The 15529-nt window shown below is 52.2% G+C and overlaps 1 protein-coding gene across 20 annotated transcripts in view; it reads right to left on the bottom strand.

Moving 5' to 3' along the window:
• Nucleotides 1–286: 286 nt before the first annotated feature.
• The window catches only part of Bin1 (bridging integrator 1), a 61119-nt gene continuing 45876 nt past the window's right edge, over nt 287–15529 (bottom strand). For 4 of the 20 annotated variants that reach the window (XM_031365233.1, XM_031365236.1, XM_031365235.1 and 1 more), the window contains 11 exons: nt 14573–14655; nt 13238–13282; nt 11570–11717; nt 10164–10292; nt 7145–7252; nt 6715–6738; nt 5200–5307; nt 4322–4393; nt 3966–4076; nt 3618–3719; nt 287–910 (listed from right to left, as the gene is read on the bottom strand). In XM_031365233.1, coding sequence (XP_031221093.1) covers nt 803–910; nt 3618–3719; nt 3966–4076; nt 4322–4393; nt 5200–5307; nt 6715–6738; nt 7145–7252; nt 10164–10292; nt 11570–11717; nt 13238–13282; nt 14573–14655 — 1038 coding nt within the window. In that variant the 3' untranslated portion in view covers nt 287–802. The remainder of the gene's footprint in view (nt 911–3617; nt 3720–3965; nt 4077–4321; nt 4394–5199; nt 5308–6714; nt 6739–7144; nt 7253–10163; nt 10293–11569; nt 11718–13237; nt 13283–14572; nt 14656–15529) is intronic. The other 16 variants (XM_031365234.1, XM_031365238.1, XM_031365241.1 and 13 more) reach the window with 10 other exon arrangements.

The following is a 15529-nucleotide window of genomic DNA, read 5'->3' as shown; positions in this document are numbered from 1 at the left end:
CTATCCCTTATTCCTTGGGGCTAGCATTCACTGAGTGGTATCCATCCATCTGCCCATCCCACAAAGTGCTGACGTGTGTTCAATAAGGCGACCTAGGACTGTATCCACCACTTGGCTTCTAACCCACCACCAATGGAAACCCGAGAGAGCTCGCATCATGAGTCTAGGGGAGGGGCTTTCCACGCAAATTTCCCCAGCCCCAGTACCTCAGTGGCACCGGCAATAAAAAAGCCTCGGTTGGTCTAGATCCCACTCACACCGCAGAAGCAAAGAAAGACACGCCTTGTTCTGGTGGTTTTGTCAGGTTTTTTTTTCGTTTTTGTTTGTTTCGCTGCGTTTTGAACACTAGGGCTTATTTTCAAACAGCACACGGTTGGTCTGCAGAGCGGGACCAGGCTGGGCCAGTGTGCAGGCCCTGCCCAGGGCAGCTGCCAGAAGAGGACCCAAGCCCTGCTCGGTGGCACGGCCAAGCGTCAGGCAAGTGTGGCGGTGGCTCTGCACCCCCGGCCCGCCCTGAACATGCGGGCATCGGGAACTCAACTAGGGGGCGACACAGCAGCTTCGGGAACACTGGAGAAGTCCACTGAACTGGATCGGACGGCTCTTTGGAAAAACCACCTCATCTTTGGGGGGTATACACCACTTGGCTTAGGTTTCCGCTCCCCAATTTCCCGACACTTTTTCAAGAGTTTCAAAACAAAACAAAAACAGAAAAAGAGAGGAAGAAAAACAAAGAGAAGAAAAGCACACATCTTTTGGGAAAAGGTTCTTCACACACCGGAAGGCTGCAGAGGCTCCTCCGTCACTGCACCCGCTCTGTGAAATTCTCCGGGAAGACGCCGCGGCATTTCTCCAGTTCCTTGTGCTGATTCCAGTCGCTCTCCTTCACACCCATGAGCCAGCCTTCATCCTGGGGCCAACAGAGCACCGGTAACACAGGCGCACCCTTCCAGCACTCACCGGGACGCTAGGACCCATGCAGACCTGGGAGGAGCCAACCTCAGAGGAGCCAGCCTGCCTGCTATTCAGCATCCTCTGTGCCTGGGCACTGCACTGGACTAAGCCTGAGCTGCGTCCTCAGCCCTGACCCATAAGCATCTGCTGCTTGCAGAGGCATCCCTCTTAGGATCCAGACCCTCTAGATCCAGCAGACAGCCAGCACCTGCCACATGCAGCTGCCGCCCGCCCCTCTCACAGCTCTGACAAGAGCCAAGTCTCTTTCACCTGTTCTGGGACGGGGTCCACAACGAAGCCGGGCTGTAGGCAGTGACAAATGATAGCTGTCACACTAACTACTCCATTGTTCTTCCAGACAGTCCTTGGAACTTAAAATACCTGCCTCAGCCAGAAGTACAAACTGATGTAGGGTCTCATAGTCTAGTTCGATGGCAGAGGATCCTGGACACATTTCCCTTGTTCTAACACACCCTCTCCTCTCCTCTTCTTGTCCCCCTGTCTACCCGCTCACTCCCCCGCTCCCTCTACCCCACTTCCCGGCTGAAGCTTCCTTCAGAGCCCACAGCTTTGTCAACTCTAAGAAGCCTGGAGGGTCTTCTGACTCCTGTGTGTCTCTCTGGACCCGGGTTTCCCAAATCCTAACGACTTCCAAGAGGACCCCCAACTGTCACCCCAAGTCTTCAGACTTCTAGAAACATCTGGAAAGTTCCTTAAGTACTGACAGTTAAGAACATCTAGCCAGACCTGTTAGCGTAGCCGTAGGCTTGTATTCCTAGCTCTTCTGGAGGATGATTGCAAGTTCAAAACCAGTCTGGACTAGAATGAGTCCAAGGGCACCTCTGGACAATTTAGTGAGACTCTGGCCCAAAACTAAAAATTAAAAGAGAGGGCTGAGGATATAGCATGGTGGTAGAGTATGCATGTGGCCCTTGATTCAATATAATACCCAGCACTGAAAAAAAGAAAGGAAGAAAGAAAAAAGAAAGAAAGAAAGAAAGATGAAAGGAAGAAAAAAGAAAAAAAGAAAGTGAGGTGACCCCATGGCTTGCTGCCAAGTCTAAAACCCTGATTTAGATCCCTGGATCCTCTGTGGTAGAAAGATCGAAAACTCCTGTAAATTGTTGTCTGACCTCCACACATAGCCTATGTCATATTCATGTACACACACACACACACACACACACACACACACACACAAATAATGTGACAAAAATTTTAAAACCTCTAACAGATGTGTTTGGCATTTAGACACTGTGACTGACAGCTGCCGCCAGCCACAAAGTTCATGCTTGAGAACTGTGCAAGCAAGCTGAAAAGGTAAAAAACAAAAACAAACAGACAAACAAATCCCATACTACTGAGAACTGGGATGTGGGTGAGTTGGCAGGGTGCCAGTCTGACCCATGCACCAGGTTCTATCCCCAGCACCACATGAACCAGGCATGGTGGTGCATGTCAGGGATCCCAGAACTCTGGAGGTCAAGGCGAAGGAAGGTCAGGATTCCAAGACCATTCTCAGCCACGTGGTATGTTCCAGGCTAGCCCTAGAAACATGAGACCTTGTCTCAAAACAAACAAACAAACAGAATCTCATAATGTCCTAAAGAAGTTTGCTCCTTTATATTGGGTTTGCATTCCTAGCTATCCCAGGACACATGAGGACCACGGGCTACAGGCCAGACATGTCTGCCAGAAGGTCCTGGATCCATTCTATTACAGCCTCTGATTCCATCTTACTCTTCCCTCTCACACTAACCCTCAGGGGTTTTCTGTGCAGGCCCTCGCTGCTGCAGTTACAGTGACTGTCCCAAAGCTGGCACCTCCCTGGATCTTTGCAATTTTATTCTAACATTATCTGTGTTCTTACAGATTTTTTTTTATCGATCTCTTCTATATATCCTCTCCCAGCCCCTCCAGGACCCATACACAACCACCCTGTTGGCTGTGGCCAGGGTTCATGCTTCTCAAAATCTCACCCAGCTAGGAAAGACCCACCGAGGTGGCCAGTAGATTCCTAGGGCTTTAGAAGCAGCAGGAGATGGGGCCAGAGAATTGACTTGGTTAGTAATATCCTTGCCACTTAAGCCTGAGGATCTGAGTTCCAAGCCCAAAACCCATGTAGAGGGATGTATTATAAGCCAGCAATCAAGTAGAGTCAGGTTTACCCTATCTTAAAAAGTATAAGGTAAGTGGCTCCTAAGGAACAGAAACTAAGGTTATCTTCTAGCCTACACACACACACTACAGCAGTAGATTCGAGCCTGGGCACTCCCCATAGCTCAGCCCATACCTACTTAGGGCAAGAGGCCAACCATACAGAGTAAAGCCAGCCTAGACGGCCAACGTGAGCCTAGCGCTCCATCACTGCAGGCCTCAAGGCCAAGAACAAGGCAAAGACAAGAAAGAAACTCAGATGCAAAAGTCAGCAGGGCAGCTGGAAGAAATGAAATGCACTAGCACTGGCTAAAAAGAGAGGACGGATGGGACAGGGAGAGCAATATGAATAAGATTAAAGAAAAGAGATGGCAGGTAATTGGCAGCCTAGACATACCCTGCGCCATTGGGCCTCTGTTGCCCCCTGCTGGCCATGCCCACCATTGCATCAGCAGCGGGGGTGGGGGACGTGGAGGGAGAGTGGAATCCCCACACCCTAGGCTCACCTGCTCCTCTGGGTTCTGGAAAGGGATCACCAGCACCACATCACCAGCTTTGAGTTGCAGCTCGTCAGTGTCCGTGGCCGTGTAATCATGCTGGGCTTGCACCTGCAAAAGTTGGGAGAGCACGTCAGGGGTCTATAACCCTCCATCTAGCCTGCGTGCGCTTGTGTGTGTGTGTGTGTGTGTGTGTGTGTGTGTGTGTGTGTGTGTGTGTGTGTGCTGTACACCAGCGACAGCATAAAGTAGACTTAGAGGCTATGTTCTAAGTGGGCCACAGGGCTCCTGGGCTAAGTGTCTAGTCCTGCAAACAAGGGTGACCCCCAAGGCACCTGAGACAAAGCCTACGCTCACCTTGAACATGAATCCCGGGGGCAGGTCCAAGCGTCCAGTCCCAGCGCTGCCCTCCACGGCACCATTCACAGTTGCTGAGAAGGTCTCCACCACCACAGCCGGAAGAGAGCTCTGGGGATAGGGGACGAGTCAGCTGGACCAGTGGCCAGGTGGGAAAAGCCACAGGAAGTAAGGAAGGGGTTGTGTTCGTGTGTCTTGTGCCAAACTACCCTGCCCGGTGCTCTTCCAGAGAACTGTGGCCTGCACCAGCATGAGTGAGGAACACAGGGAAGCTGCAGACCGGCAGAAGACAGACAGCACTGGGCAGACAGACAACAGGGGCAAAAAAAAACAGGGCATGGTCCCTGCCATCTTACGGAGGTTGCTTCACTGGCTGCTGTCTCCCCTGGCTCCTGGGCTCCACCCACCACCTCGGAGGCCTCTGCTGGCTGCAACATAAAACGCCAGCAAGGGAATCAGATACAGAGGGGGACAGATCCACAACACACCACAGGAGGGCTGCGTGCAAGTGGGAGGGCCACAGGGATTGGCCCGGCTGGCCTAGAAATGTGTCTCACACAATCCTGGAGCATCCGGCAGGACAGGCAGATGGAGAGAAAACGCTGGCTGACGCAGAGAGGGAGATGAGTGTGTAGAGAATGGGCTACACCTTAGTGAATGGCATACCCCTACCTTTGCCTTACAAGCCCTTTCCTCTAAATACCCCGCTTCATCCTGCCCATTCTGCCAGCCCCTAGCTAGAGCCTGCTGGATGTCCTGAATGTACCAAGCATGCTTAGGATATCAGGCAGGATCTCCAGTCCCAGATGCTGCCTTCTCCACAGAACACTACATTAGACCACGACAAAGGCTCCACTGTGGGCTAACCTCTACCAACACCCAGACGCAACCACTTCGGAGCACTGGATCCTAGTTATTCAACCTTCCGGCCCTACACTTCCTCAAATGTAGCAAAGACAAAAGTTATGATGAAGACAAGAAAACTCTGGGAAATGTCTAGAATAACCTGCTATAGGTCGTCCAAAATGTACCCCCCCCCCGTAGGGGTTACTTTGAGGTAAGTAGGAGAAAGATGTGACTTGAGCCATGATCACCCACCTTAGAGACCCCCTAGCGACACCATCCCAGGGCCACCAGGCCTTGTCCGTACTGTGCATTTCCTCTGGCTCTTTGTCCATGCTACACCCCAAAGATGGGAAGCAGCCAGATGGGAACGGGAGGAGGGAGCACTTACTTGGGCAGGCCCTGGCTCGGCTGTCTGGCTGGGCCAGGAGACAGCAAAGCTGCCCTCAGCAGAACTGGGCTCCCCCGAAGGCAGGATGCCAGCTTGACTCTCTGTGGGCTAGTGACAGGCCACCAAGATGGGGGAGGGGTGAGAAGGCCAGGTGGGAAAGGCATATTGGACAAGGGCAGGAGACAAGAGAGGGTAGTCTTCAGTGCCCAGCAATAACAAGGGATATGGCTTGGGGTAGCAGCATAGTCAGAATTCTGTGGGGTCAACAGCCTCCCATTCCTCTTGTCCTGCCACTACCAGGGAGTCAGGCAGGTGTGACATCACCACGCAGCATAGCATCTACCAAAATGGCCAAAATGGCCCTGCCAGCCCACCCCAGCCTTATTTCTCTGATGAATGCAGAAAGACTATGTGTGAGGCTCTGTGTGTGTGTGTGTGTGTGTGCACATGTGTGTGCATATGCATGTGTGTATCTGTGTATCTGTGTGTCTGTGTGATGTCCATGATGCTTGTGCCCATATGTGGAGGCCAGCGGTCGGTCCATCTCTTCTGTCTTCCTCAGACACTGTCTGCTTCACTCTTTGGGGGTGGGAGGGCAGTGTCTCTTATCTGAGCTTGGCTCTCACCATTTCAGCTAGACTGGTTGACCAGCAAGATCCAGAGACACACCCCCCCCAATCTCTGCCCCTCAAACTTGTGTCACCATGCCTGGTATGTTTTAAATGGATTATTATTATTATTATTATTATTATTATTATTATTATAATTTGTGTGTGTGTGTGTGTTTGTGTGTGTGTGTGTGTACACACCACATGTGTACAGAGGCCTGTAGAGCCTAGAAGGCATCAGATCCCCTGGAACTGAGATTAGAGGTGATTGTACACCACTTGATAGGGTACTAGGACTAGAACCCAGACCTCTGTAAGAACAGTAAATGCTCTTAACTACTGAGCTGAATCTCCAGCCCAATGCCTGGGATTTTTTTTTTTTTCAAACTCAGCTAGCACTTTACAGGTCGAAGCTCTTTTATAGAAACTCTTGAGTCCCCAGAGTCCTGTTGGCCCTTTCTAGATAGTGTCCTGGAACCCTGATTTTGTTATCACCAATTGTGAACGCATTCCTAGTGTGCATCTCTGAGCCTGTGTGAGTCTTTGAGTCTCTAGAGATCCTACGGGTGCTGGGTCCCCCGAAAAACTAAGCTTTCTAATACTTCGCTGTAGTCAGGACTTTTTGACCAGATGGCCATTTTAGATGACCGGCTGGCTACTTGACAAGGTAAACACCTGCAAGTCCTGAAATCTAACCAACGTAAAGACCCAGTCTTGAGCTACCAAGGAGCCCCATTACCAAGGTCCTGATAACGAGATGCAGGCTCCCTGCCCCACTGTGCTTATGAGCACAGATAAGCAAGTGTGTCGTAGGGAGACTGGGTAGAGGGGTGAGTGGGGCTTTGCACAAAGACAGGCAGCCTCCAGGGGTGTGCAGGCACTGGTTCAGAACAAGTGTGTGGCTTACCTCCCAGAGGTCCCATGGAATTGACTGAGGCAGCAGTAACAGGAAAAGGACAGAGTCAGTACACAGGTTAGAGACGGGGGAGCAAGCACACCAAGGGACCCCACTCACACCCCAACCCTGCAGGGTCCAAGCTTGGCTCTAAGGGCTTCAGAACCCAGCTCAGGGAGGCCCACAGGGTACCTAATGAAGGGGCGGGATGCTGGAATGGCCTGAGGTTGTGAGACGTGCCCTGAGGAAGAGCAGCCCAGCTAGGCCACATCTGCTCTACATCCAAAGGAAGTCAAAAAGGCTGAAGGACAGAGGTAAGGGCTAGCTAGCTCACTGGGCAAAGGCCTCACCCCCCCCAAAGACTTGAGCCTATGTGGTTCACACCAGCACAAGGCTTGGTCCTGAGGCTGATGGGCTACGGGCATTGGTGGACACAACCAACCTGACCAGAGGGTGTGGGTGCCTTCACAGGGCTTGCCACTGGTGGAAGGGGCTCGAAGTCCAGGTCTAGTAGACTGGCCTGCTCTGAGAAAGGCCCAGGGGCCTCAAACTTGGTGATGGCACAGCAGAGGAAGGAAGCAGTTAGTAACAGATTGGGTCTCTGCCTTGTGCACACAGAGGAACCACACACACGCACATACACACACACACACACACACACACTGTCTACAACTACACAAACTAGTACTGGCCCCCACCTATGTGAAGATATCTGATCACAACTAAGACATCCAACTACTGGCTGGTTTTTATTGCTGTTGTAGTTGCTGTTGTTTTGGTTTTGGTTTGTTCTGGTTTTGTTTTGTTTTGTTTTGTTTTGTTTCAGCCAAGATCAGATCACTCCCTTCTCATCTCTGCCTTCTGTTCCCATAAGCTCACCTGACCTTGCCCCTGGGTATCAAGAGTAGCACAAGACTGTGGCCCGGTCTGGACACGCCCACCTCAGTCTCCCAACCAAGAGGCCAAGGCCAAAGGCCTGGCACCCAGCCACGTCACCCTCTGGGACACCCCAGCCTGTCATTCAGCTCTAGGGATGAGGAAAGACTTAGCAGCATACGCACCCCAAGGGTGTCTTCAGTATGGGATCTCAGTGTCACAGCACCCACAGCCACCTCCAGATTCCCTTCTAGGGAACCCGGCGGCAGCCCAGCCATAAATGTGAAGCCAGTATTTCAACAATATAAAGCTCCAATGTACCCCAGACAAACACATCACGGGAGGTGTCTCCCCAGGCCTGTGAGGGAGACCCCTGAACAAGTCAAGAATAGCTGACTAGGGTACATGCTCAAGGCCAGGAGGATGTTGGACAATGCCACCGTGCGAGGATGAGTTGACTGAAAGAAACCGCAGTCTTGCTTTGCTGGTGGTTTTTCTCCTCAGAGCTATGGCAGATTTCATCCCAGTCTAAGCAGGAAGGTGGATCAGGGTGATCCTCTTCTGACTTCCACTTGCTTTCCATGAGAGCCCAACTCTGAGAGAGGGCGTCCCAGGCCTGTGCCCATCCCAAGGCTCCCATCAAGAAAGGCTGGAAAGTTTGTAATGTGGCCTGTGGCTCTTCAGAGGAACCTCTACAGTCCTGAGCACACTAAGGACCGGATGGTGCACATTTGGGCCGGGTCAAGTGGACTCACTTCCCAGAACAAGTGGCCTCAGGTTGACCTTAGACACGTTCCTTCTTTCCTTCCAGTCCGACCCCATCCAAAAGCTGTGCTGGAGATGTCATGGCCTCAGGACTTTTAAGTGCATCCCATTCATGGGATGTAGGCACCTCTGTCACACAGCCACCAACCTTACCCCTTCCACGCTTCTTAGAAATCACCCAAGCCCAGTCAGTAATATACCCAAAGTGTTATAAGCAGAGGCCCCCAGTCAGGGAGCTGCTTGTCTCTCAGTCCTGTCTGTGGCAAATGACTTCCCCACACAAGACCAAGAGACTGCGCACCACATCACACCAAGCAGCCTGTTGGCACCATGGACAACATGAGCCCACCTCCCACTCATGCAATACCAACCCAACGTTCTCTTTCACTCACTAACAACCGGTAGCCCCCACTCCCTGAAGATGAACATAAAAACAGCAAGCACAGCATGCAATGACATGGGGGGTGGGAAGTACATGGAGCCTGCTGGGCCACTGTGTGGCTCTGTCTGACACATGGCCATGGGACAAATTGTTGATCAGGTCCCTCAACAGATAAATGGAGTATGTCCCTTCACAGGGAACGTTTGAAAAATCAAACAAGATGGTATAATTAAGTAGCTATACCACCTCCTCTCAGCATCCGCTAGCTCCCATGGTAACCCATCTCTCTCACCTTAAACACATGCTGGTCACCCGCCCAGGTACCCTCAAGCCACAGGCAGACTCAGGAAGAAAGGGGAGGGTCCCAGCAACTACCTAGCTTGAAGATTATCAGCTTCTGTTATTTGCATAATATTACCAGACAGACTATTCCTACCTGCCTCTGTACCACCTTCCTGCACAGGGACTTTGGTTCGGCTGTGTAGTCCTAGCACGGGAGCCGAAGGCCCACCCTCTCTAGGTACCTTTTAGAGTGGCCACTGTTCTCTGTACCAAGTTGTTTCTTCCACACTCCCACCCTCAGACTCTGTCTCCCTTCTCCAGGAATCTGGGTTGTTCAAATAACCCTGGTGAAGTTAGAGTCTTGAGAGACCTGGGAAGGGCTCTAGCTAAGTCCCCTGGGGTCTGGACTAGCCACTTTCTCGAAAGGGAAGCCCTGCCTGGAGGCTTAAGATCACCTTGAAGCAGGGAACTGATCACCCTAGGCAGGTCTGACTGTGTGTCAGCCTACTCCGGTTTTAACAAGATGCTCTATCACCACAGAAGGCTCGCCCCTCTGGATCACCATCCGAGGGTGGGCATTTCATGACACAAACAGCCTCCTGATAGGTTATGTCTCTGCATCTTGGTCATTATAGAATCTAACAGGGCTCCGCCTGATTCCTAGCATTGCCAGCCACCAAGGAGTGAGCCAGTCCCTTCTGGCCTAATTTGGTTATCTCTAGCCAAACCAATGTCTCTGTGAGTCCTTCTCAGGCAAATGTTACCTGCACTAGGAAATACCCCATGGCTGCCCAACCATACCATGTTCCCCATTATAGCACCAATCACTGCGGATTGATCAACACCACGAGGAAACGGAGAAGACCTGTCACAATCAGGTCCCCTTATCTAGCCATGGTGCATGCTCGGATGGGTGGGGGGATGATGGTGATGATGGTGATGGTGGTGGTGGTGGTGATGATGATGATGATGATGGTAATGATGGAAAAGGGAGATGGATGGATCAAAAATGGAAGCTCCAGCCCATCTCTCCAGCCAAATTCTTGGCTCTTGAGAGTAGCTTAGAGTTTCAGGGTGGAGGATGAAAGATCATGCATGCTCTGAGAGAAAGAGTGATATTAGGGGAGAAGACTGGGCCGCGGTGGACACGGCTGACCTGGGAGGGGGTGGTCACGCTGATCTCAGGGACAAATGCGTCATCAAAAAGGCTGAGAATCTGCTCCTGCTTCATCTCCTTGGATGGGGTGTGTTTGGGAGGCGGAGGGACAGGTGGGCCTTTCCGGAGCTGTGGGCCAGCAAGGGGGAAGCGTGGAAGGCGTGTCAGAGTGTGGCACAGAGGAGATGAGAGAGACAAAGCCAAGGTTAAGTGAGTCACTCCTGGGCCACGGCCCCACCCAGGCCACTGGGGAGAATAAAAGAGTCACTGCTCCCCCTTAACAGAGACCAAGATGATAGGACACCCCATGGAGACCCCAAGACAGATGGCCCAAAACCACTGGGCAAAAAAGGAGGAGAGAGAGGAAGTGGATAGAAGCAGAGAAGGTAAACAGAGGAGGAGCAAGACCTGTCTGGTCCTGACCCCTAACATGCTCCATAGCCCATTGGGGGAACGTCTCCCCTGCCTATCTAGGAAGGAACTCAGAGTGAAAGTCCAACCCCACCCATCCACCCCACCACCCACCCACCCCTGCTAACCTCTGCCCTCCCACAAACCTTCCTTCCACCTCCCTAAAGGAGTCCCAGCTCAGGCTCAGGCTGTCCCTAGAGAAGTCAGCCTGAGCTAGGTCCCTGCGAGGACTTCCCATAAGCAGACCAGGTGGAAGACTGTCTTACGCTTGGTGTCTACCCACTTTCCTCCAGGACAATTAAGAACAGTCAGTGAACGGAAGAGTGGCCAGCACTTCCTGGGATCGAACCTCCCAATGGCAGCACACTACTCAGATGCGGGTTCTGACTGACGCTCTCCGGCATCACGGGCCTAGTTTCCCATGAACAGAAACTAGAGGACTTGCTCCTTTCAACCCCGCCCAGCTGCCGGCTCCTGGGACCTCGGCAGGAGCCCAGAGGGCTCAGTGGAACGGGACAGAATGGAGAGGACTGAGGCCATGCACCAGAGGCCGCCCGCCCCCCACCTTTCCTCGCTGAGACCATAGCTCTCTGTTCCTTTGATGATCATGTGAGACCACCTCATAGGGTTTTTCTCTCGGCCCGGAGTCCAGAGAGAAATTGGATACTCAGAGTCTGAACACCCAGGGCAACTGCCTAGAGAGAAAAGGTGCCGAGTCAAGGAAACGGGGACAGAGAAACGGGGAGACCTGGAAGGGGAAGTCCCGCCCGTCTATGGATGGGGACGTTTACAAATACCATTGTGAAGTAGACCAAGGCCACCAGGTTCAGGGTAGCCCATGCAGACTGAGGTCAGAACTGGTCCTCCATGGAGCAGAGCCCCAGGCTCAAAACCATTCAGGCCCAGGCAGGAGATTATAGAGAAAGAGGAGGGGATAACAACACAGGAAGAGTAAGAGAAGAAAACCAGGATGTAGAGATAACAGCCGTGCCTACCTGAGATGGGGACTTGGGGATGGTGGCCCCAGGTGAGGCCCCACTGGCCGGCTCTGGCTCATGGTTCACTCTGATCTCAGGGGTAGCAGCAGGAGAGCCATCTGGAGGAGGTGAAGGGCTCTTGTTTCCTTTTTCAGGGGCATTGTCACTGTAGAAGAAGGACAACCGGAGAGTGGCATCAACAGGACAGAGAACCAGAAGGCGTGGAGCCGTCTAAGAGCACCTGGCGGGTGTCCACAGGGAGTCACATGTGTGTATGCATGAACCCCGTGGATCCACATGTAGATCTGTGTGTACATGTGTGAGTTCCATGGATCCACAAGAGGACATGTGTGTACATGTGTGAGGCCCAGGGAGCCACATGTGAAGCTGTGCGCACGTGTGAGCGCAATGACCCCGTGTGTAAACCCGTGTGTGCATGTGTGAGCCCCACGGACTCACATGTGAAAAAAAATCATGTGTTGAAGGATGTGTCCTATGGATACACGTACTAGTCTATGTATGCCCTATAAATCCATATATGGAACCTCGGTGTGCATGTGAGCCCTTACCAATCCCTTTATGGAACCATGTGCATGGACAGAGTAGACGGGTAAAGACCAGGACATGCTTCTGTGTAATTCATAGGGGGCTTGCCTTGGAAGCACGGGCGCACCAGCGAGAACCAATCTCCTCCCCACCTGGGCCTCATAGCACAAGCAAGCCAGACATTCTAGAGGCAAAGTGAGTCTCTTTTCATCAGACAGCCGCCTGTTCACTTACCCTTCTTCCTAGCCTGCTCCGCACGCAGACCCCTCTACCATCTCCCCACCTGTCCCTTCCCAACTTCTCGGATTTGACCACAACCTGGGAGCCCTCAGGGGACTGCTACACTCTGGTTCCTCAGCTTAGTGCGCACCCTGGAGAAACATCCCCAGGCAAAGCTGGCATGGATGGACTGGTGGATTCACTGCAGAGAGGTGATAGTTGAAAGAGCGCCAAGTCCTGAGCAGCAGCAGGGTCTACTTGGGAACTCTCGGGGCTCAGGGACCTACACCTCAGCCACTGGATATGCAGGGATAGGGGATTCATCAGTGCGTGCAAAAAGCGGCAGTCAACTGCCATCACGGGCCTACTTAATTTAAATAAATTAGCATTACCGGCTCAGCTTCCAGGATCGCAATGGACACATTTCAGCGGCTCAGGAGCTACCTGAAGCAATCAGCTATGGCGTTGACACGTGAAGATCTACAACATTCTAGAAGGACCACTAGTACTGGTACCCCATATGCCTGGTCTGGGGCGGTCTTGTTTTATGGGGGTATACTTGCCTCCCTAAAGAATATATAGCAATGTAAAATATAGTGTACATGGGGAACGTTTTTAGCAGTGTGGCTCCTTGTCTCTGCTCAGTACCCTCTCCACCGGTATGCTGGCGGGCAGCAGCAGCCCACGGCTGACTTTAGCGTATGCAAAGAATAAGGCTAGACGAATCCTCAAACCACATGCCAGTACCTCCTACCTCCCTAGTATCCCAAGTCCTCCATGCCCTCCTGACACATGTCCCCAAGCAACAGGACACACGGGCAGGTTAGGGGTTAGTGGGCCCTTCAACAGGGCGCAGTCACAAGGCGCATGCGCAGTCAGGGCGGGGCCCAGAGGCCCGTGGCACTGCACTCAAGGCGGTACCTGTTCTTCTTTCTGCGCAGCCGTGAGAACAGTTTAGTTTTCTTTCTGTGGGGATGGCGGGGGGGTGGGGGGGTGGATGCTTCATTTGGAGAAGCCAGGGGAACGAGGCCTTCCTCTGCCACCTTCTCCTTCCTTCCTGCTCAGGGGCCTCTAACAAATAGCCACTACCTGTCCTCAGTCTGTCCTTCAGCCTGTCTCTGACCTTTACCACCTAGCCCATTTCTGGGCCTTCCCACACCAACTTCAGCCTGCAAGTCCTCTACCTTTCCTCACCCTTCCTCCCTCTGCTCCTCCCCCTGGCCTTTTCCACCTACCCCCAATCTGCCCTGGTGTCTCCTGCCTTTACTTCTGTCTTCTAGTCTCCCCTCCCAGGACCCACCCTCTGCCCTCAATCTGCACCCCATGTCCCTGTCTGTCCTGTGTCCCTGTCTGCCACCTATAGTTGTGACAGATCTTGGAAGGCTACAGGAGGCCAGGGCGGGGCACAAACGGGCAACCTAAGTGGAGAGTGTGGTCAAGAACCTGCTCATCCAGCTGAGCCTAACAATCTTTCCAACTGGGCCAGGTCTTTCTAAAGTGACGACAGACTAGCCTCACTCCCCCCCCTCGCTTCCCCATGCCCCCCAAAACACTTGTAGGCTCCTCTCTGTCCATTCCACATTTCATTTTCAGAGGAGAGAAAGGAATAAGACTGTTCATTGAAGCCCTCCAAAGTTCTGGGCAGCAGCCCAGTTACCCAAGAAGCAGAGACCTTGCTGAGCAATGGAATGATGCTTACAGCGCTGTCTACCCTCAACTCTTACACATACACAAACAGAGGGGTGGGGAGGCAGTGAGAGGGATAGATGAGAAAGGAAGGAGAAGGGGTGCAATCCCAGGCTCCAGGTTGTTTCTATTCCTTCCCCCTCACGATCTCCCTCAGGTGACAGGATCTCCTGGAGCCTTCCCAGGAAAGGCAGAAAAGGACAAAGGACCAAGGCACTGTTACCCTTCTTGGACCGTACCTTGAGCAAGAGGCAGGAAGGCCTGCATGCCCAGAACCACAGCCTTGTGTCAACAATGGAGCCCGGTCTCCATCTTGCCCTCTGCTCTACCAAGGCTCAGGGATCTGCAGGCTCCCTAGCCACATTCCTTTCTCCACAGAACAAGACTACAAGACTACAGGAGCTGTTTCCCTGATGCCAGGAGGCAGAGCCTGGAAGATTTCCAGAGGCCCAGGGCCAACCCGCAGAGACCGAGAAGGACAAGGAAGGGTCTCCTGAAGAAGCTACCTCTGTGGTGCTGACCCTTGAGTCACGGGGCCCCACTGACCTCACCGTCCCTGCCTTAACCCACCTGGGCTGGGCCTTGACTGTGAAGGTGTTGCTCCCGTGTTGCTTCTCTAGGCTGACCAGGACATCATTGAGGTTCTGATTGAGCTGCAGGAGAAAGAGTGAAGAGAAGCAGGCTTGGACGAGCACATCTTCTGCAGGAATAGTTCCTCACTCTCACTCCTTCCCCTGCGTCTCCCAGGAGCAACCTCCCCGACTCCACCAAAGGAAGACGGTATCAGCACAATGAACCCAGAAAACCAACTGATGGCACAGAAACCGGGGGATATGAGCTATATTGCTCACAGCTTCTGTCTCGGGGGTGAGGGGGGGCATCATTTCTCTCTTGCTATTTAAAGGAATATCCTAAATGCCACACAAGAGTCTACAGTTTGGGGGGAAAGTAGAATACTTGTCCAACATATGCAAAGCGTTTGATTGAACCAAAGGCTTTACATGTTAGGCAAGTTCTTTACTACCCGACCACGTCCCCAGCTTTTTGTTTATTTTAGTCTGAGACAATCTCTCAGAAAGCTGCCCTGGCCTCAGACTTGAAGTTCTTTACCTTAGTCTTCCTACCTGCTAGGTGTCAAGCATAAGGCACGCCAACATTTTATTTCTTAAACCTCGTTTTTTGAAGATTGCAGGTTTAATGTTAATCCTGGCAATTAAGGTCATAATATTAATCCTGGCTATTAAGGTCATTTTGTCAAGAAGCCTCCAAACCTAACTACGACAAAAGCACAAGGTGACAGAAGAAAGAGGCTGTCCCATGCGGACTGTGGGGCTCATTACTAAGGTGACAGAAGAAAGACGCTGTCCCATGTGGACTGTGGGGCTCATTACTGAAAACACTTCTCTTTTTACTTTGGCCACTAGGAAGTACAGAGATTAATTTTTCTCCTACTTATACATAATTCTGCGCCTTTGGTGCCTTGAACTAAGTTTGCATAAAGGTTTCCTTCCATAATATACCTGTTTG

Source organism: Mastomys coucha, unplaced genomic scaffold (assembly GCF_008632895.1).
Source record: "Mastomys coucha isolate ucsf_1 unplaced genomic scaffold, UCSF_Mcou_1 pScaffold13, whole genome shotgun sequence".
Lineage (NCBI taxonomy): Eukaryota > Metazoa > Chordata > Mammalia > Rodentia > Muridae > Mastomys > Mastomys coucha.
This window is presented reverse-complemented; position numbering and strand designations above follow the sequence as displayed.